Source organism: Staurois parvus, unplaced genomic scaffold, assembly GCF_062004578.1.
Source record: "Staurois parvus isolate SC_StPar_1 unplaced genomic scaffold, SC_StPar_1.0 ptg000672l, whole genome shotgun sequence".
Classification (NCBI taxonomy): Eukaryota; Metazoa; Chordata; class Amphibia; order Anura; family Ranidae; genus Staurois; species Staurois parvus.
The window spans coordinates 85995-108384 of record NW_028318468.1 but is presented as its reverse complement, the minus strand read 5'-3'; the positions used below and the strand labels follow the sequence as shown (position 1 = coordinate 108384).

Genomic DNA, 22390 nt, shown 5'->3' with positions numbered 1-22390 from the left:
TATTCGGAAGCCATACACAGGCCTCGGTTAAAAAGCGGAAGCCGTCAGCAGCGTGAGCAGACGACAGAGGCACATGGCGCAGGGTGGCGGTGGAGGCAGCAGCAATGGAAGGCCATACAGCACCCTATCACAAAATGGAACCCACCAACAGTGTAAGGAGACCTGAAAGTGGCACATGGCGCAGGGTGGCGGTGGAGGCAGCAGTATTCGGAAGACATACACAGGCCTAGGTTAAAAAGCGGAAGCCGTCAGCAGCGTGAGCAGACGACAGAGGCACATGGCGCAGGGTGGCGGTGGAGGCAGCAGTATTCGGAAGCCATACACAGGCCTAGGTTAAAAAGCGGAAGCCGTCAGCAGCGTGAGCAGACGACAGAGGCACATGGCGCAGGGTGGCGGTGGAGCCAGCAGTATTCGGAAGCCATACACAGGCCTAGGTTTAAAACTGGAACCCAGCAGCGTGAGCAGACGACAAAGACACACATGGCAGAGGATGGATCTGGCAGCAGTATGAGAAGGCGGTACAGGGGCCCGTGGCACAGTGTGGTGATGGGGGCTACAGCAACTGGATGCCAGAAAGTGGCCGATAGGGCTATATACTGCATGGAATTATAAAGTTGTAAAGACAGCGACCTATAAGGCTATACACACTATAACAATCATGACTTGATTGACCATTGGCCTATAAGGCTATACACAGCATGAATATCATGACTTATTCTGAGAGTGGTTTGGAAGGCTATATACAAAAAGTAATTCAGGAGCTGTCCGGACAGCGGACAATAAGTACATATATACAAATCAATTCATCAGCTGTCCAGCCAGCGGCCTCAAAGGCGACACATATAGAAAGCAATTCATGAGCTGTTCAGACAGCGGCCTCTAAGGCGACAGATATACAAAGCAATTCCCGAGGTGTTCAGGGAGCGGCCTGAACGGCTAGGTTATTAGGTCAGTTGTGTCAGGAACTGGTGGTTTGAAATCCAGACTAATCCACGCCTGATTCATTTTTACAAACGTGAGTCTCTCCACACTTTGGGTGGACAGTCGTGTCCTCCGTGGAGTTACAATACCTCCTGCCGCACTAAACACGCGCTCCGATGCCACGCTACTGGCCGGGCATGACAGCCTTTCAAGGGCAAATTCAGCTAGTTGGGGCCAAAGGTCAAGTTTCGTTGCCCAGTAGTCAAGGGGATTGTCTACCTCGGTTGGCAGGGTGCTGTCCAAGGAGGCCCAAGCCTGTTGTTTGAGGTCCTGCTCCAGGTCCACCTGATGCTGCTGCTGCTGCGGCTGGTTAGTAGTTTCCTCACTGCGCTGGTGAAGAAAGCTACTCATCATCGACTGCAGACTGAGGCAGCCGCTGCTGGTGGAGCTGCCACTGCTCCTACCACCCCACCCCTCCCCTGCTGCCATGGCAGCGGAACGCGAGCGCACAGGGCCCACAGTGTCTGAGGATGGACGTTGGCGCAGAAAGGCAGAGACCAACTGACTACATAGGTGGTTTTTATAGTACTTTATTTTGGCCTCCCTCTCAGCAGGTGTGAAAAAGGCCACCATTTTTGAACGGTAGCGAGGGACCAACAAGGTGGACAGCCAAAAGTCATCCCTTTGTCTGATGGTTATTATTCGGCTGTCGCTACGCAAGCAACCGAGCATGCTATGGGCCATTTGTGCCAAGGAATGCGAGTGACTCCGTGCCTCCATCTCCACAGCATACTGCCACGGTGCGTCTGGGTCCTCTGTCTCCTCCTCCTCCTCTACCAGATGCTCCTGCTCCTCCACTCCTGTCCGCTGAGTGGAAAAACCACCCATTTCACTCAATAATTCCTGAGCACCAATGTCCTCCTCTACCTCCTCCTCTTCTTCCTGTCCTGCCCCCACAGGGGTCATGTGGCATTGAGATGTGTGCGCCACGTCTACCGCACCCTGACCAGCCATTGTTAACAGCATTTGTTCCAGGACGTGCAACAGAGGAATGACGTCGTTCATCCCATAGTCCTGCCGACTCACGAATAGCGTGGCCTCCTCAAAGGGCCTGAGCAAGCGGCAGGTGTCACGCATGAGCTGCCAATGGCTGACATCTAAGTTACACAGGGGAGTACCTTTATCCGCTTGTAACATCAGGAAATCGGTGATGGCCTTTCACTGTTCGTAAAGGCGGTCTAACATATGTAGGGTTGAATTCCACCTTGTTGCAACGTCGCAGATCAGGCAATGCTGTGGAATTCCGTTCTGCCACTGCAGCTCAAGGAGGGTGTGCTTTGCGGTGTAGGAATGGCTGAAATGCATGCAAAGTTTACGTGACATTTTAAGGATGTCTTGCAGTGGGATGGTGGATTTTAGGAACCGCTTGACAACCAGATTGAACACGTGAGCCATGCATGGCGCATGGCACAACCTTCCTTGACGCAGAGCAGACACCATGCTCTTTCCGTTGTCGGTCAACATGGTTCCGATTTTCAGTTTGCGCGGAGACAGCCATCTGTCGATTTCTCTGTTCATTACACTCAGAAGTTCCTCCCCTGTGTGACTACGTTCGCCAAGGCATACCAGGTGCAGCACAGCGTGACACCGTTGCGCCCTGCACATGTGATATGCCGGTCGGGTAATGGGACTTGGCACGGGGGTGGCGGCTGAGGACACGGCGGAAGAAGAGGTGGTAGAGGCGGACATCTTTGCTGGACCAAGGACGTGCAAACGTGGAGGCAAAAGCGGCGTGACCTGTCCAAGTTGCTGTTGCGGCTGTGCCGGCACCACGTTCACCCAGTGGGCCGTAAATGACATGTACTGTCCCTGACCGTAGTTACAGCTCCACACGTCGGCGCTGCCGTGCACTTTGGCAGAGACCGACATGCTCAAAGACTGGCTCACCATCTCTTCTACATGTGAATGCAGGGCTGGCACTGCCTTTTTGGCAAAGAAATGCCGGCTTGGCACTCTCCACCGCGGCTCGGCACAAGCCATCATTTCTCGGAAAGGTGCTGAGTCCACCACTTGGAAAGGGAGGGACTGCAGCACCAGCAACTTGGACAGGAGGACGTTCAGCTTCTGCACCGTCGGGTGCGTGCTCGCAAACTGTTGTCTCTTGGAAACGGATTCCAAGAAAGACTGCTGACGGAATCCGTGAAGAGGAGTAGCAGGAGAAGGAGCATCTGAACGAGCGGAAGATGCCAACGAGCGACAACTCCCCTCAGCAGAGGTGTTGGAGCCTTGACTGGCTGATAGAGGGCGATTGACGTCGGGTGACGGAGCAAGTAACGGAGCGGGTGATGGAGTGGGGGCTGGGGCAGGCAGAACCGCCGTATCTTTATCACGGTTTTCCCAGGCCACCGAATGGCGACGCTGCATATGCTGACGCAACGCTGTAGTCCCAACATTGGCCCCCTGGCCACGCTTGACTTTCTGGCCACATAGTTGACATACGGCTACGTTTACTTCCTCGGGCGGCTTGACGAAAAATTGCCACACCGCCGAGTAGGAAACTTTGCCCCCGCTACTCCTCACTGGCTGACTGCTACTTCCTCCGTGCACACCGTCACCACTACTGGCCATGGTGGTAGGCTGCAGAGGAGCTGGTGCTCTACTCCGTGGCCGTTTGGCTCCACTGACACTGCTGCGACCCTGCTGCCTCCTGGGCAACCCACCGACTGTTTTGCTCGCTGGCAAGCTGGCACCCTCTTCTCCTGATGATGCGGAAGCAATAGCCTGATGACGACGAGGCTGCCAAGTGCGATCAGCCTCATCATCATCAATTAGGGTCTCCGCGTCACTACTAGCCCCCTCAGCTGCGTGTGGGTCAGGAGACACACCTGTCTCTAGACCGGCTACCGAGCCACTCTCCTCGCCAGTACTTCTTCGCCTGGCTGCTGAAGAGGCGGATGTCTCCCCCCGTTCCTGACCGCCCTCTGTTAGCTCTTCCTCACTGTACAGTGGGGCTGAGCCCACAGCATGCGATACTTCGCTTGGTGAGGGAACACCAAAGGACAGGGGCAGGTCGAGGACACGTGATTTCAGTGGGCTTGCTCCCGGGCCATGCCAACTAACGGTTGTGTCTGACGTACCCACCGACCGTTGGCTGTAGGTGTCAGAGGTGACCTGGGAAGAGGAAGACGACCGAGTCAACCAATCGATGACGGCAGGGTTGTCGGTGGAGACACGACCGCTGGATGACACCGGGAGCACTGGCCTCTGGCTGCGACTAGTGCTGCCTCGACCCCTTCCTCTGCTGCCACGTCTGCTCGCTCCTGAAACATTGCCTCCTCTGCCACTCCTCTGCGTGTTGTCTGACATACTCTTTAATTCAATAAGCACCCCAAAAATAAAACCGGATTTAACTCTTTGAACGTACAATAGTGGTTGTGAAGCAGAAAGTCAGTTTATTTAGCACAATCGGTCAATTGCAGCTTGCCGTTGGCTGGAAACTGTACGTTTCTGTCACTGGAATGCACTAATCACCCAAAAAATATTACCGCCAGCCGGCGTGTAAATGGATTTTACTCTTTGAACGTACAATAGTGGTTGTGAAGCAGAAATTCAGTTTATTTAGCACAATCGGTCAATTGCAGCTTGCCGTTGGCTGGAAACTGTACGTTTCTGTCACTGGAATGCACTAATCACCCAAAAAATATTACCGCCAGCCGGCGTGTAAATGGATTTAACTCTTTGAACGTACAATAGTGGCTGTGAAGCAGAAAGTCAGTTTATTTAGCACAATCGGTCAATTGCAGCTTGCCGTTGGCTGGAAACTGTACGTTTATGTCACTGGAATGCACTAATCACCCAAAAAATATTACCGCCAGCCGGCGTGTAAATGGATTTAACTCTTTGAACGTACAATAGTGGTTGTGAAGCAGAAAGTCAGTTTATTTAGCACAATCGGTCAATTGCAGCTTGCCGTTGGCTGGAAATGTACGTTTATGTCACTGGAATGCACTAATCACCCAAAAAATATTACCGCCACCCTGCGTGTAAATGGATCTAACTCTTTGAACGTACAATAGTGGTTGTGAAGCAGAAAGTCAGTTTATTTAGCACAATCGGTCAATTGCAGCTTGCCGTTGGCTGGAAACTGTACGTTTATGTCACTGGAATGCACTAATCACCCAAAAAATATTACCGCCACCCGGCGTGTATATGGATTTAACTCTTTGAACGTACAATAGTGGTTGTGAAGCAGAAAGTCAGTTTATTTAGCACAATCGGTCAATTGCAGCTTGCCGTTGGCTGGAAACTGTACGTTTATGTCACTGGAATGCACTAATCACCCAAAAAATATTACCGCCACCCGGCGTGTAAATGGATCTAACTCTTTGAACGTACAATAGTGGTTGTGAAGCAGAAAGTCAGTTTATTTAGCACAATCGGTCAATTGCAGCTTGCCGTTGGCTGGAAACTGTACGTTTATGTCACTGGAATGCACTAATCACCCAAAAAATATTACCGCCACCCGGCGTGTAAATGGATCTACCTCTTTGAACGTACAATAGTGGTTGTGAAGCAGAAAGTCAGTTTATTTAGCACAATCGGTCAATTGCAGCTTGCCGTTGGCTGGAAACTGTACGTTTCTGTCACTGGAATGCACTAATCACCCAAAAAATATTACCGCCAGCCGGCGGGTAAATGGATTTAACTCTTTGAACGTACAATAGTGGTTGTGAAGCAGATAGTCAGTTTATTTAGCACAATCGGTCAATTGCAGCTTGCCGTTGGCTGGAAACTGTATGTTTATGTCACTGGAATGCACTAATCACCCAAAAAATATTACCGCCAGCCGGCGTGTAAATGGATTTAACTCTTTGAACGTACAATAGTGGTTGTGAAGCAGAAAGTCAGTTTATTGTACACAATCGGTCAATTGCAGCTTGCCGTTGGCTGGAAACTGTACGTTTCTGTCACTGGAATGCACTAATCACCCAAAAAATATTACCGCCAGCCGGCGTGTAAATGGATTTAACTCTTTGAACGTACAATAGTGGTTGTGAAGCAGAAAGTCAGTTTATTTTGCACAATCGGCAAACTGCAGCACCAACTGTGCACGACAGCCACCAAAAAAAAAAATGGTGTATGTCACTTTAAATTTTCGATTCTTTGATAGCTGTGGCCCTAAGTAACGATTCTGTGTCCCTGAGTAACGATTCTGTGTCCCTGAGTAACGATTCTGTGTCCCTGAGTAACAATTCTGTGTCCCTGAGTAACGATTCTGTGGCCTAAAGTCTCTGTGGCCCTAACTCTGTCCCTCAATACACAGAGGTCTGTCTCTCTTGAATGACCGGAGGCTAATGGAGAATTCTAAGATGGCCGCGATTTATAGCTCCACCATTACACAGTGCTGGCTGGCTGGCTGCTGATTGGCTAATGCGATCACATGTCATGATTCATGACTCATAAATGCATTATGGGTCAGCGCGCCTTGTCTGTGCGCCTTCCCAGAGATCCCCGCCCCATCTTCTCTGTCCATTTTCTCCTGTCGCCACACATGTCGCCGCCATTTTTGGGAAAATTCGATTCGTGCATCCGAAGTTTGCTAATCTTTGGATTCGTCGCGAATAGAATTTTTCCAAATCTTCGGAACGAATTCCACTTCGTCATGTTCGATTCGCTCATCTCTACTGGTAAACTTAGGTTCAGCTAGTGTAAGTACCTGTTTTTATCTTAGTATCAGCCTTTAGTAATCCATGTACCTCAGCTGGGAAAGAAAGGTGCAGCACTTGGAGCCAATTGCGTGTCCTGCAGTGCACATATGATGGCAATGAACTTGCTGACAGAGGGAGAAAGCAGTGTTTACAGTGAAGTGAGCTGTTGCTCCTTCACTGTCCAGTCCTAATTTTAGAGGAAAGATTTGACCTAGCTTGCTTAAAGTAGAGCTTTAGTTGGAAAATTAAGTTCTGCTAGATCGCTTCATGTTGGCCCCTTTTGCAGTTATAGATATGAAAAGCATTAAAAATAAGTGCCTATACTGTTTAAAATCCAGTAATACACTGTCTCACCCTGCACATGCTCAGTTTCTCTCTATTTGTTGACACAGTGACAAAGATCAGAGCCACTAGAGACAGATCTGCTGACAGTATAAAGATTTACTGCTGCCCAGGATCTCTGGGCTTCAGCAAAATGGCAGCCTCCAGTAAGTGGAAACAGGAACAATGCAGGAGTCAGTTTACAGCACACACTAATTTTGGTGGCATAATTATTAATGTAGAATGTATGTTCCTTACTAAACAACATTATTTTTTTTATCAAGTTGTTATGGGTAAATTTTCACTTTAACTGTAGCAGAGAAAATTCAGATCACCAGTCTGCATGCAGATTGTCTAGCAGTGCAGTATATTCTTCTAGACTGGTTAGACAGAAATACAAATTATTTGACTGCTATTGCTAGCATGTATTCATTTAACTGTATACTTACTGTGGCTGGTTCTCTGGAGTTCAGCTATAAAATTATAGTTTCAGCTTGGATTTTGGACAGAGTAGAGCAGGAATGTATTTTAGTGCAGACATTTCAAATCACTCACTTCCTGGCTCCAAACCTCCCCCATTCTACTAAATGAAAGTATTTTGTTCCTGACTATATTAAAATTGAGACATTACCCATTGTTTCACAGAAATCTCGCCAGTTGGGACACAGAGCAGTAAAACTCTTAGGGAAAAAAATCCAGCTTTTTTTTCTGAATTGCCTGAAGTTGGGCTGCAATGAACTTTCCATCTCATGAAATATTCATTAGCCTAAATGGGTAACTCGGGTATAGGTTTATGTAAATTGAAAATTGTAGACACTCTTGCTCTCACTTATCCTTAAAAGAGAGGGACAAAATAAAAACCAAGCCTTTTTAATAAAGAACTTCTGTGAGAATTCTGTGACACTAGGTCTTCTAAGATGTTTGACACAGTTTTTGTTCTGTTTTTGTAATACTTTAATAAGGTACAATAATTATGCAATGTTTTGTTTTTCAGATGATAATGGCTCAATGATTAAGATACCTCAACAGGTGGATATGGCTGCTCAAGTAGCTTCAGGAATGGCATATCTAGAAACACAAAACTTCATCCACAGAGATTTAGCTGCCAGGAATGTACTTGTTGGAGAAAACAGTGTTTACAAAGTAGCAGATTTTGGACTTGCAAGAGTTTTTGAGGTACAACCATTCATTTTACAACTAACAATAATTTGTACACCCTTGTACATGAGCAGTTATACTCAAACTTTCTATTACGATGGATACAAACATATTTCCTCTAGTTAACCATGAGATTAGTATTTCATTAGATGTGAATTTTGGCAAAAAATACAGTAGCACCTGCAATGTTAACCACAACATCACATTGGCTATCTGCCGATTTTTTACTATTTTTAATTTATAAACAATATTGTGATCTTACATGCTTCATATCAACTTTTGTGGATTTCTTAAAAACACTTATTCTCTTTCTGTAAAATCTAAATTATATGGCTTATGCCTATATATGGTCATAGCTGTCAATAAGGTGTCAATTGATGTGAATAATTTGCAAGTAGGCCTTTTCTATTAATAGAAAAAACAAATTTAAATCCAGCTCCAGCCAAAACAACCTTTGTTTTGGATAGAAAATGCTAGAATTAAAATCCCTGTCAAGTTTTGCTGAAACTCTCTCCAGGAAATTTCCAAACTTTATTCTATCTAACACCTCTTACATGGACAAGAGGGGGAGGGAATTCCTAGAATACATAGAAAGCAAACACAAGAAAAGCAAGAAAAGTTAAAACTGGACAATTTAAAACTAACACCCTGCTATTATTAAAAAGTTTTTAAATAATTTTAATACTAATGCAGTAAAATACTTTCAGTCATTTAATATTTGGTATATATATTTTTATTTCACACCTTTTTTTTCATCATTTATTTCAGGATGATGATGTTTATGTGTCCAACAATGATATGAAGCTTCCTCTAAAATGGACAGCACCAGAAGCAATCCGCCACAGCAAATTCTCAGTCAAATCTGATGTCTGGTCATTTGGTATTCTTCTTTTTGAAATAGTGACATATGGAAAGATGCCTTACCCCGGTAGGTAATGTGATTTCACTTGTCAATAGGTGCATGCAATTTTGTTTTCTGTAATTCACAGATCAAATTTAAAAAAAAACCCTAGACCCTATTATTTGTACAACAATTTGTATAAAATGTCTATTTAGTAGAAGTGCCTTTCCTGAGCCCCCCTTCTTTCTCCTTTTCTCACTTCTTTCTAACTCTTATCAACTCTCACATGGGTATGTACAGAGCCCTAGATAATAGTGAAAACCTGACAAGGTTCTAATCCTCCCCCATCCTTCTCCACTCTATCCAACTAAATTTTAGGTTGGCCATATATTTGAACTTCAAGCAGGTGATTTTATCTTATCTTGTTAACCCATCAGCAGGACCAATATCTGCTCATTTCTGCAAGGAGGAACCGGATGAGCACTGCCAGAGCCCTACAAAATGCCCTCCAGCAGGCCACTGGTGTAAAGGTCTCAGACCAAACAATCAGAAACAGACATCATGAGGGTGGCCTGAGGGCCCGACATCCTCTAGTGGGCCCTGTGCTCACTGTCTGGCACCATAGAGCTCGATTGGCATTTGCCATTGAACACCAGAATTGGCAGGTTCACCACTGGCACACTGTGCTTTTCACAGATGAGAGCAGGCTCACCCTGAGCACATGTGACAGACATGAAAGGGTCTGGAGAAGTCGTGGAGAATGTTATGCTGCCTGTAACATCGTTCAGCATGACTGTTTTGGTGGTGGGAAAATGATGGTCTGTGGAGGCATATCCATGGAGGGACGCACAGACCTCTACAGGCTAGACAATGGCACCCTGACTGCCACTGAAATCCTTGGACCCATTGTCAGACCCTACCCCAGTGCAGTGGGTCCTGGGTTCCTCCTAGTGCACGTCTTCATGTGGTGAAAGTATTCAGGCAGTTCCTGGAGGATGAAGGAATTGATACCATTGAATGGCTCCCATGCTTGCCTGACCTAAATCCAATAAAACACCTCTGGGATATCATGTTTTGGTCCATCCGACACCACCAGGTTGCACCTCAGACTGTCAAGGAGCTCAGTGATGCCCCGGTCCAGATCTGGGAGGAAATACCCCAGGACATCGTCCATTGTCTCATTAGGAGCATGCCCCAACATTGTCAAGCTGCATACAAGCACGTGGGGGCCATAGAAACTACTGAGTACCATTCTGAGTTGCTGCAATGAAATTTCAGCAAAATGGACTAGCCTGCTGCATCATTTTTTCACTTTGATTTTTGGAATGTCTTTGAATTCAGTCATCTGTAGGTTGATAATTTTCATTTCCATCAAACAATGGAGCATCCTTACGTTCCTAACACATTACCAAGTCCATATCAGCATAGATGTCCAGCATGATATTTTTCCCCATTGAGATCTGATGTTTCCTTTAATTTTTTTGAGCAGTGTATATATATTTATATGCAACTTGCAGAAGTACCTACAACTATCTTATTAAATGAACCTTCTTGGCAACATTAAGTTTGGGAGAGATAGAGGATAGTCATGCTCTACTGTATACAGGAAAAATGCTCATAGGAGGGAAGAGCAGTGGCATGGCTTCCTCAGCATCCAGCTTTACTTCTTCATCCCCACTGTCCAGTCACAGTGTGGATTGGGTGCTGAATCAGGCTGATTTACAAAAATGTGCTGTAGTCTTCAGGGAGGTCCTGCCATTTGTTTTGCAACAGCACAATTGCTTAATTTTTTACTTTAATTAAATATGTGTATTTATACTTCTTAGCATCTTAATGCTGCTGATTTCTTGGATCTTTAGAGCCACCTCTGTCTAAATACATGCAATGGCTGCACTGCATTTTTTTGGCCCACATGGCAATTCTCCTCCAGAATCTTGTGTTACAGGGTGACGGCACAGAAAACAGAAGCATAGTGGTTTCATGAATAAACAGGACGTCCATGAACAGCCACATTTATGACATGATTACAAAGTATTGTTTTAAAGTGGTAGTAAACTTTGTTTTAAAAAACAAAAAAACAAAAACCCTTTGTTTTAAAAAAGAAAGTTTCACCCTGCAGGGCAATGTCATACTGTGTGAGTATGCATTGGATACTAGCACATTATGAGAGACCTACCTTAAATTGCAGCCCTCCAGCGGTGTGATGTTGCCACTGACAGGGCTTTCATCTTTACCTTCCATCTTCCTTCCGCATTCGCGGGCTCTGACTATCTGGCTGAGCTTTGATGACGTCACTCCCATGCATGCACATGGGAGTCACGGTTTATGGCACAGACCTCTGAAGGAAGGACAGTGTGCCATTCCTTCAGAGCATATGCACTGGTATGTCTCTGGCTGCTGCTCTGTGGAATATCTCCTGAACGGTACATGTGTAGGAGATATTAATTATACCTACAGGTAAGCTTTTTTATAAGCTCACCAATAGGTAAATGTACCAGAAACAAATTTACTACCACTTTAGTAAAAGTGATTAAAGACTTTAGTGATTGAGTTTAAACACTGTAAATTTTAAAACTTAAAATATAGATAAAGCAATTAACAAAAATAATGCACAGACAATATACCTTTGTAGGCTAATGATTTATTGAATATCTACATTGTGTTTATATGCTTTATATTTGTTGTGGTTTTTTTTATACATGTGTGCCAGCTACAGTAAGTAAAGTCAGTATTTTCTCTACTGTTACAACTGTTAAACACTTTGGTTAGGTAGAGAAACACTTTGGGTGAGTAATTGTAATAGAATGAGAAATATCATATAGTTTATTGTTTGAGAGGAGTAATGCTCAAACATTAACATTCCTTCCTTTGCATGAATGGAAATTACCAGTTGCTCATAAAATGCTGGAAACGAACAGTGACAAGACCACATTTTCGTTTAATTGAAATTAGCTAGCTATTATTAAAATAAAACAAAGTGATTCAAATACTTTGCTGTAAATTTTGGTTTCATTTGAAGTTATTTAATAAGAAACTCAGCATGCAGAGAGCAATTACAACTATGGTTTACCTGCCATTTCACCAGCTGAGCAATTTCATGTTTTTTAATTGCTGATCAAGGTCTCTTTACTTTAACCTCTTTACAAGGTCATCATGTAGTTAAAAGAATCCCACAGAGAACACTGATGGCAATGCTTCCCTTATGTAAATTCTTAAATTACAAGGCTTAGATTTATTTATTTTTTCTTAACCTTTTTTGTAGGTTGGAATGGAAGGCAGGCACTGGAAAAACTTGAACAAGGGTACAGGATTCCTAGACCATTAAATTGTCCCCTGGAACTTTACAACATCATGTTAGAATGTTGGAATGTCAAGCCAGAGAACCGACCAACTTTTGAAACATTGCAATGGAGGCTTGAAGATTTCTTTGAAAATGAATCGACATCCTACCTTGATGCAAGTGCATTTTCGAACTGATTGGACAAAATCTCTGAGACCTAATTCAGAAATCTTTATCTCTGGTTAATATGCTGGCTATTAGGAAATATAGCCAATGATATCTATTAGATCTTTAAAACCATGAAGGAAAATCAAGAGAAACCTCATTTCAATTGCTGACACACGTCTATTATTTCTAAGGAAATGGTCAAATGGCTGACATATTTTGAAAGAGAATTTGTGAAAAACTAGCACTTTGAATCAGTAGAAACACTCCCAAAACAAATGTGTATACAGTATATGAATAGTTGATGTAAAAGGTTCGTTATCTCATTTGTTTTTGTGTTCTCCAGCAGAATGAAACAGAATCTAGATTGATATCTCTTTTAAGGACAACTAATTACTAAAGTGCTGTCTAATTTGTTCTACAAATAATCATAAACTATGCAGGTTGTACAAAAGAAGTAATTCTGAAATAGCTGTTTTTTTATTTTATTATGCATATGTCAGGGTATTTCAGTACACTTAAAGAGTGTTTCAAGTATTTGGTGACTTATATACCACTATTACTACCTGTATAACAAATATATTAGTACCTCTTGAACTTAACATGGAATAATAAAATATACTATTTACCTGTGATGACACAATCAGATCACATCACAACTATAGCATATCCAAAATAACTTTTGAGACCAAAGAAGCAGAAATAATTGGTAAAACAACATGCTGCCATGGCCTACTCATATATTTAAAATGTATTTAAGGTTCCTGATGCCAGATTCAGTGTACATGTGTCAGTACCTGGATATGGATTACTTTGTGTGTGCACAGTAAAACTTCCATTATTTTCTAAGGCTAGGTTGTGGCGCTTGTGCTCTGCTGCCTCAAACATGTGGCTCTATGGAGGTGTAAATTCAGGCAAAAAAAAGTACCAGGTCTGTTGTCCATTTGTTATTAGGACATTTTGAAAAGGATCATTCTAAGATTACATTTTAAATTTTTAAAATTTTTTTAAATATTAAAATTTTTTAAATTTACATTTTTACATTTGTAAAATAAAATGTTGAACGACATTTTTTAAATATGACTGTTTTGCTTATGACATAATAGTATATTAAGTTTTGTTAATGGGCCCACACCAAATTTCCATCTCACTGACTGTCAAGAATTTTGGTTCATCATTACTCTTAGCACTGTTATAAATATGTACAGTACATGTCTGTTCGCATTTAGACTCATTTCCATTGCCATAATCTTGTGTGCTCTAAACTTGATGTATGTATAATCTCTGTCACTAATGTCCCTGTATTTGTAACTGTTATCTTTTTGTGAGAGAACATTAGCACAGCACTAAATCTGGCCATAGATGGATAGAATACAAATTCTTAGGAAAATTAATACAAAAATTCTCAGAAGATTCTTAAATTGTGTTCGCTTTTAACATTTGGTTTCAGAATTAATGGACTGTACTGAACAAAAAAAACACATGCACTATTATAAATTTGTTCATTTGAGAAATTTCCATCCTGCTCCTTTGAATTTTCTTGTCACTGCAGTCGAAAATGAATGTCACTTTGACCCACTATTGATTAGAAAAAAAAACAAACTTGCTTACAATCTCCTCTTCCTAAGAATTTTCATTCGGAATTCTACCAATCTATGACCAACATTATTCTTTCTAAAAAAAAAAAAAAACTCAACAGTACAGTAATTCTTTTGTGCAGTGGCATGTGTTCTTGGTAAGGCCATATTGGGATACATTTGGCAAGGCATTGCACATATTTACTAGCCTAATCAAGATTTTTACTGGCAGTACAAATCTTCAATCTGAATGGTGGGTGAAGGGAAATATTGCTGAGAATAACAAAGGAAGCAAGATAATTTAAACTGTGGGACAGAATTTTTCCCTCCTGTGGTCTCTAGTGGCTAGGACAGAGAAATGACTTGATTAAATACTGGCTATGAAAAAGCCATATATTGAAAGAAATGAAAATGTACCCAGGGACAAGAGAGAGAGACATTTCACTGTTACTAGGTACAAAGATATATGAAAGATATATGTGGGTAGGTGATATATGCTCCATTTGAAAATTGTAAGACTGCTGGTGTTACTTAGATTTGCTAGGGAGTGTGATCATGGTAAATGATGGTTTTCAAATCACTAGTTCATTTTAACTTTAAGTCCAGCAATTATTGCATGGCATTTCTTAGGGAGAGTTTCCTAAGAAAACTTAGATTGCCGTATTTTATTTGATCAAAAACTTACAATTTTAAAAATACTTAAAAAAAGACTTTTAAAGTTGCATCAATATACAGTGTTTATATATATTGTATATGAGATTTTAGAGATTGGGTTTATACAGCAGATACTTTTAAATGGCTTCTTACCTGCATAAAAATGCTCACTGCAACATAAATGAGCTCGTTAACTAATACTGTGTCTTTAAGTAGAAGTCATTCAATCACTTGAAACTTGATATACGTTTTAAAATGTTTTTAACATTAGATGCTTATGCAATTTTCAAATGAAGGCCTATCTGTATTTAAATGCACCTGGATTACAGTTCCACTGCATATCTACTATTTAATATTACTGAATATCCCAAGGGCAATTTAATAACTTAGTGAAAAAAGAAACAGGCAAAATGTAGTACCCCTTAGCAACATATCAAATATCCGTTTGCTTTATTCTGGTTAGGTATTATAAATAACTGCACTTTGGATAGAACTCTTTTTTTTCTATTAGATGAGTCTTGATATCTATTCCAGTTCCATTGTAATCTTGTGAATGCATTTTCAAGAAACCTGCAAAGGATTGTTGCACATATTAACTAAAGTGACTGTGAGTCTACAAACGTATTGTAAACTAATATGCAAATTAAATTATATTATTTTTATGAAGGAGCTTTTACTGTTGCCTTGTACTTTTATGCTTTTGTTTTATATGCAGCAATTACACAGTAACAAATGAGGAAATCCCATTCTAAATTCTGAAGTATATATATAAAAAAAATATTTATTGTTATGTTTAGTTTTTTTTAATGTTGTTTTAAAGTGTTTAAAGATGTTTAATATATATATATATATATATATATATATATATATATATATATATATATATATTTATATGTGTGTGTGTGTATATATGTACAGTGGGGCAAAAAAGTATTTAGTCAGCCACCAATTGTGCAAGTTCTCCCACTTAAAAAGATGAGAGGGGCCTGTAATTGGCATCATAGGTAGACCTCAACTATGAGAGACAAAATGAGAAAAAAAATCCAGACAATCACATTGGCTGATTTGGAAATAATTTATTTTCAAATTATGGTGGAAAATAAGTATTTGGTCACCTACAAACAAGCAAGATTTCTGGCTCTCACAGACCTGTACCTTCTTCTTTAAGAGGCTATGTCCTGCACTCATTACCTGTATCAATGGCACCTGTTTGAACTGGTTATCAGTATAAAAGACACCTGTCCACAACCTCAAACAGTCACACTCCAAACAATAGAAAGACATGTCCCTTCTACAAAATAGACATTGACAAGCAGATGATTCATAATCCTCTCTATTTATATAGATGTCATGTTAATATGAACATCTTATTTATTATATCTGCAAAACAACTTATTTAAAAGAAAGATTAACATCCATTCTGTTATTTAAGTCATGTAGAACCCTAGTATTGAGTGTGCGGATCCACCACGCCTCATGCTGCAGTAAGATGTGGCACGTGTCAACCCCTCTCACAACTCTCTTGATCTGTTCAAGACCAAAAAAGGAAAAAGAATCAAGGTTTCCCTCATGAGCTTATCTAAAATGTTTAGAAACATTTGATATGTTCTTTGCTTTGGGATTATTAGTATCGTTAAAATGTTCTGAAATTAAAACCCACAAAGAATGAATAGTATACCCTACATATTGGACACAGCAAAACCCACAATCTATAATACAGTATATAAACTGACTAGGAATTGCAATTTATGTAGTGTTTTTTATTGGATATGATTTGCCAATAGTAAAATAAATTACTGAAGTGCTTTTTTGTGTCTTTTGCACTGATTACATTTGTTCAAGCCACAAGAATTGGATCTGATTATTTGTAGCTATGTATTAGATTTGTTAGAGTTTTTAGAACACAATAAACTAGGGGATAACATGGTACCTAGGGTGGGAGCTTTTCTGCTAGTAAAATTGCAGCCATGTTTTAAAATGAGATATATATTTTTTTTTTATAACTCTTACAACCTGATCATATTAAGAAGAATAAGTTGCCAGAAAAGGAATCTTACTATTAAATGTAAATCGTTTATTAATTTTAGAGTCCAGTGGTTGTCTTATTAGATTGTCCCAATCTTTTTTTAGTGCTGAAGTTTTGGCTCTATTGATCCTATGTTCACTCTCTTAATCTATCAGAAACGATTCCATGCTCCCGATATAAATCAGCTTGTGTGGAGCAGCTCCTCCTAGCTCTTACAAATTCCCCCCATTGGTAATGCTTTTATAGTATGTTCGGGGTGACAGCTGGAAGCAAGTAAATGTGAGTTTTCAGCACATGAGTTTCTGTATGTTTTAGTGGTGATGTCCCCACTCTTTATGGGTCCAGTCAAACTCAAATCCAAGTAATCTATCCATTCATGGTGATAATTGTAGGTGAATTCAAGGTTCAGATGGTTATTATTCAAATACAAAATGAAGGGATCAATTTCAGGGAGCAGACCTTTCCACACCAAGATCAGATTGTTGATAAATCAACAATACCATGCTATGTAGGTTTTAAACGGGTTGTTATGAATGAATAAGAAAGCTTCCTCACACCAGCCCATATACAAGTTAAAATAAATAAATAAAATCAGCCCTGCTGAGGATGGAATTGGAAGGGTGCTTTGCAATCGAAAGAACTGCTTTAATTAATTTAATTCTAACTCTACAATATTTTGAAATGAGTCTACCCCCTCACTCCATGCCTGGATGGGATAAAAATATCTATTTCTTGGGCTGAGAGTATTACTATCAATGCTGCATTGACCCAAACCAGATTCATGATGAAGGCTTTCCAAGGAAGATACCACAGTTAAACTTATATGGGATTTTATTGATTGGGTTTAGATCCACTTTAGGCTTCTGAAGCAGAGTATAATTGTATACCTTTTGTATACAGACACACTTACAGATTATTTGTTGCTTTTTACTGCTTTTGCCTTTAAAGTGATTTTGAAGGGTTTTTAAAAAAAAAATAACAAATATGTCTATACTTACCTGCTGTGTACAGTGGTTTTGCACAGACGAGTCCCGATCCTCCTCTTCTCCGGTCCCCCGCTGGCGCTCCTAGTCCCTCCCTTCTGTCGGTTGCCCCCACAGCAATCAGCTTGCTATGGGGACACTCGCTGCTCTGTGTTTCCATTCACACATGGAGCCGTGGCTTGGCCCAGCCCCCTCTGTCTTCTCATTGGCTCCATGACAGTGATTGACAGCAGTGGAAGCCATTGGCTCCTGCTTCTGTCTCAGCCAATGAGGAAAGGGAGTCCCAGGAAACCCGATGGAAAGGGGTGAGTATTAGGGGGGCTGTGCAATTTATTTCTAATGAATCCAGGTTCAAGTTATCTGAAAAGCTACATTATGTACTCCACCCTGTATTGGATTCTCTATACATATATATGGAGAATTCATCCATTGAGAACACCTGGCAGAGATCTAACAGGAGACTGAAACTTGCCTTACTCCTTCCAATTGAGATCATATGTTAAAAAATACATAAAATTAGTTATTCACATACTTATTGAAGTTCTCCTTTAAAAATCAGGCAACTAGCATTTATTTATGGATATGATTTTCTGAACCTTTTTTAGTTCTGTGAACATGTGCATATTTTAAACAGTTATAATAAAAGAAAAATAAATATGTATGTGTATGTTGATAAACAAAGAGCTTTGTCTAATTTTTGTAATATGAAGCATACCTAAAGTACCATGCCTTGCAAAAAAGATTGCCATTATTAACTGCAGCAAATGACATTTGCCAGTCATAGCATTAGGAATTATGCACTGTGATTAGCTAAGATGTATGTACTAGGTGCAAAAACTGTCTGTCCATATTTTTATATATACTGTAAGTAAAATGTATATGGTAATAAATAGAAAAAAATTTAAATAATAACCAACAGAATGAGTTACATTTTTTTCTTGTACAAAGAACTCTAGCTGTTAAAATTCCAACTTTACAAATAAACTTGACTACATGAAAATTAACATATTTTCTTTTTTTTATCTTTGCAATTATTCCTTTTGTCATTTGTAATGTGCTGACTTATTGCCATTTGCTGAACAGTAAATGATTTGTATTAAAGATCAGTCTAGAAACTTACTTTACATAGTGTACCTCAGTTTTACAGGCACAGTCCAGTCTTTCCAGTCTTAGGTGATTAACCAGTTGCCTACTGGGCACTTATACCCCCTTCCTGCCCAGGCCAATTTTCAGCTTTCAGTGCTGTCGCACTTTGAATGACAATGGCGCGGTCATGCAACATTGTACCCATATTACATTTTTAGCATTTTTTTTCACAAATAGAGCTTTCTTTTGGTGGTATTTAATCACCAATGGGTGTTTTATTTTTTGCGCTATAAACAAAAAAAAGCAAAAAAAAATTTCTTTATTTCTATTATAAAATTTTGCAAACAGGTAATTTTTCTCCTTCACTGATGTGCTTTGATGAGGCTGCACTGATAGGCAGCACTAATGGGCACTGATAGGCAGCACTGATGAGCACTGATATGTGTCACTGATGAGGTGGCACAGATAGGCAGCTATGATAGGTGGCACTGCTAAGCTGGCACTGATATGCAGCAATGATGGGCACTGATAGGTGGCACTGATGGACAGCACTGATGGGCACTGATGGTTGGCACTGACTGGTGGCACTGCTGGTCACTGACTGGTGACACTGCTGGTCACTGATGTGCACCACTGATGGTCACTGGTGGGTGGCACTGCTAGGCACTGTAGCTGGCCAGCTAAGACCAGTCCTAGGTTGCTAATATGGTTCACATATATGTGTATACCAAACCTGCCAATAACCTCAGTACAGTATATATGTGCATATGTTAAAGCCAAAAGCAGAATCATTGCTGTGATTTATGTCTTTGATTGTTATATGACATTTATATATTCATTGTGTTAGCAGAAGCAGAAAAGGAAAATATGCCTTTAAGAGTTAGTTAAAGATGAGCCAATCACAGACAGCCTCACACTGTACAGAGCCTTAACCAATCCCAGCCAGTTTCATATTTATGCCTGTGTAAAACTCCCTGCCAGGATTTTCTAGAGACACATGCTCACCAGACAGCAGAGGAAACAGACAGTTCCAATCAGAAAAGCTTTATGGAAGCAGAGCAGGCCAAATAGGTATTTAATGCACTTGTGTGTTCCTCTATTGTTTAACAGTGCAGGTAGATCTGTGTCTAAAAATGTTGTATGTGTTTACTTTAGTTCCACCGAACTTACGAACTTATCGAATATAACGAATTTATAAATCCAAGTGAATTTTATCAATCTATCGAAATATACAGAACAAATTTATCGAATCTATTGAACCTATCGAGATAAGCTATTGAATCAACCCAATGTAATACAAATTAAACCATTGTAATATGAAAGAAACAAGCCATTGTAAGCAGTGTTATATGAAGAAGATTGAAGTTATTAAAGAAGTTAACTAAAGTATTCGGTGTGCTCTTTAAACCTACTGCATCCATAGAGCGGCATTGGAGGAATTACAAAGTAAACTCAGTCTAATCAACAAAGAAACAGCAATTGCATAATTTTTCTAATGCCACAGCGCACAAGGCACCAAAGGGTGCTGCGCCTGCCACAGTGGAACTATTACCCTCAGAGGTCAAGCAACAGCGCTCCTCAACTTGCACAGTGAAGAGTACACTAGAGAAACAGAGCGCCAGCATATACCGCTACGCGGAGACACCTCAGCGAAACAGTACAGGCCATAGCACGTGCGCATTAGTCAGACTGCAACAGACTCTTAAAGTGGCATACCGGCAAGGGCAAGACAGTCAGAGAAAGAGCGACAAACCTCCTGCACCCCTAGAGAGAGAAAGAGATGCATGGGGGGAGTGCCAGAGTCCAGAGCTAGAGTGCCCGCACCGCTATCCATCAAGAGCCCACGTGTTGCATCCAGAGAGTCACCGCAGAGCATCACAAAGTTACCGCAGAGCATCGCAAAGTCACCGCAGAGCATTGCAAAGTCACCGCAGAGCATCGCAAAGTCACCGCAGAGCATCGCAAGTCACCGCAGAGCATCGCAAGTTACCGCAGAGCATAGCAAAGTCACCGCACAGCATCGCAAGTCACCGCATCAAGAAAAGTCTCCTTTAAGACTGACATTTGTTTCTGCAACCTTCAGATCACGGTATCCTGTTCTTCAATTAAGGTCAGAGCTTTCCTTTATTACTCACTTATGCACATAGGTTTCTGCAAGAGACCTTTTTGTGCTCAAGAGAATACAGACTTTTAATAAAAGAGAGACATTTATAGTATATGACTCTGAAGTATTTAAAGTGAAAGTCATTTATTGCCTGTGTTTTGGTGCTATTACATGTAAAGTGAAAGTAATTTATTCTTGCATTTGTTAGTATTGCATTTAAAGTGACAGGTCCTTATTATTCATATTAATTGTTATAGCATTCAGAAATGGCTGAGCCTAGCATTGCCACCCCACTGTTAGCGGATGCAATGATAGATATGGTAGAAGGTGAAGAGCAAGAGAACCTGTCTGAATCTGGAAGGTGCAATGTAACGGTAGTCTCGCCTCAAACAAATATAGCTGAAACAGGTGAACTAAGACGTTCATCACGGGACAGAAAACCGACCCAAAAGGTGCTAGAAAATTTGGAGCAAGAGGCAGCACTGAAAGGAAAAAAGTTCGCCCGAATGTATGAGAGGTGCAAAGTATATATTATAGGCATTCGCAGTAAGCTAAAACAAGAAAGCATAAAGGAGAATTTGAGTGAAATAATAGAGATGGTAGAAGATTCTGAGTCAGAGCTTATGACAGCATATGTCAACTTGCGGTCGTCCTTGACACCCTCCCAGGATATTGTAAGAAACATGGATACATGTACCGCAGTCACTAGGGATTTAGTGATGCTTATGAGAGAACTATCATCTGCAGCAAATTATGATGAAGTCAAGGCACGAAAGAGAATGAATGAGCTCTTCATGAAAGACTATGCTAGGTCCTTAGGAGGAACCACAATCTCAAGTCTGACTTCCATCACTAGCAGAAGCGCCAGCCACATAACAGAGTGTTAGGAATGGACTGGCCAGCAATGGTGGGACTCACCTGCCTTTTGATCTGCAGTACCAGGGCTGGCCAGCGGGTGCTCCCAGCAATCAGAGACTCAACCTTTCAGCCAGCTAACACCTGGAACTGATGATGCTGGGGTATTTAAGGGATGGCCAGACTTGCAGACTCTGCCTTGGTGTTGTGTTTGTCCTGGGCCCTGTATCTGTCCTGCATCCTGTTTCTGTTCCTTTGCTGACTTCTCCTGCTCTGATCCTGGCTTGTGACCCTGACCATTCCTCTGTCTTACCCTCTGTACTATGCTGCTTGCTACCTGCTGAACCTGGCCTGTGACCCTGACTATTCTCCGCTTGCTCCCCCTGTACCTACCTGCCCAATTGATATTGACCCGGCCTGCCTGACGACGCTTGCTTGTATATACTGTTATCTGTGGGTGGTTTGGTTTGGTTTGTTTGCACTGTATTATGTTTTAGTATTGCACTGCGTTTATGTTTGTACTGTTAGTGTTAATAAATTATATTGTTTATAACATATCTGAGGTCTGCGTTTCCCTGCTTCAGTCACACACCTCTGGTCATACCTGGGAGCCCTGACATTACACCAAGGCCAATCCTGACCAGAAGTGGCTGCACAGGGAAGCCATCTTGGCTTGTTGATGGGAAGGATGGATCTAGATGAGGTTGAGTA

At 41.4% G+C, this 22390-nt stretch overlaps 1 protein-coding gene across 1 annotated transcript in view; it reads left to right on the top strand.

Moving 5' to 3' along the window:
- The window catches only part of FRK (fyn related Src family tyrosine kinase), a 161092-nt gene extending 142454 nt beyond the window's left edge, over nt 1-18638 (top strand). Inside the window, exons 6-8 of the mRNA XM_089652142.1 lie at nt 7945-8126; nt 8877-9036; nt 12212-18638. Coding sequence (XP_089508268.1) covers nt 7945-8126; nt 8877-9036; nt 12212-12426 — 557 coding nt within the window. The 3' untranslated portion in view covers nt 12427-18638. The remainder of the gene's footprint in view (nt 1-7944; nt 8127-8876; nt 9037-12211) is intronic.
- The last annotated feature ends 3752 nt before the right edge of the window (nt 18639-22390 follow it).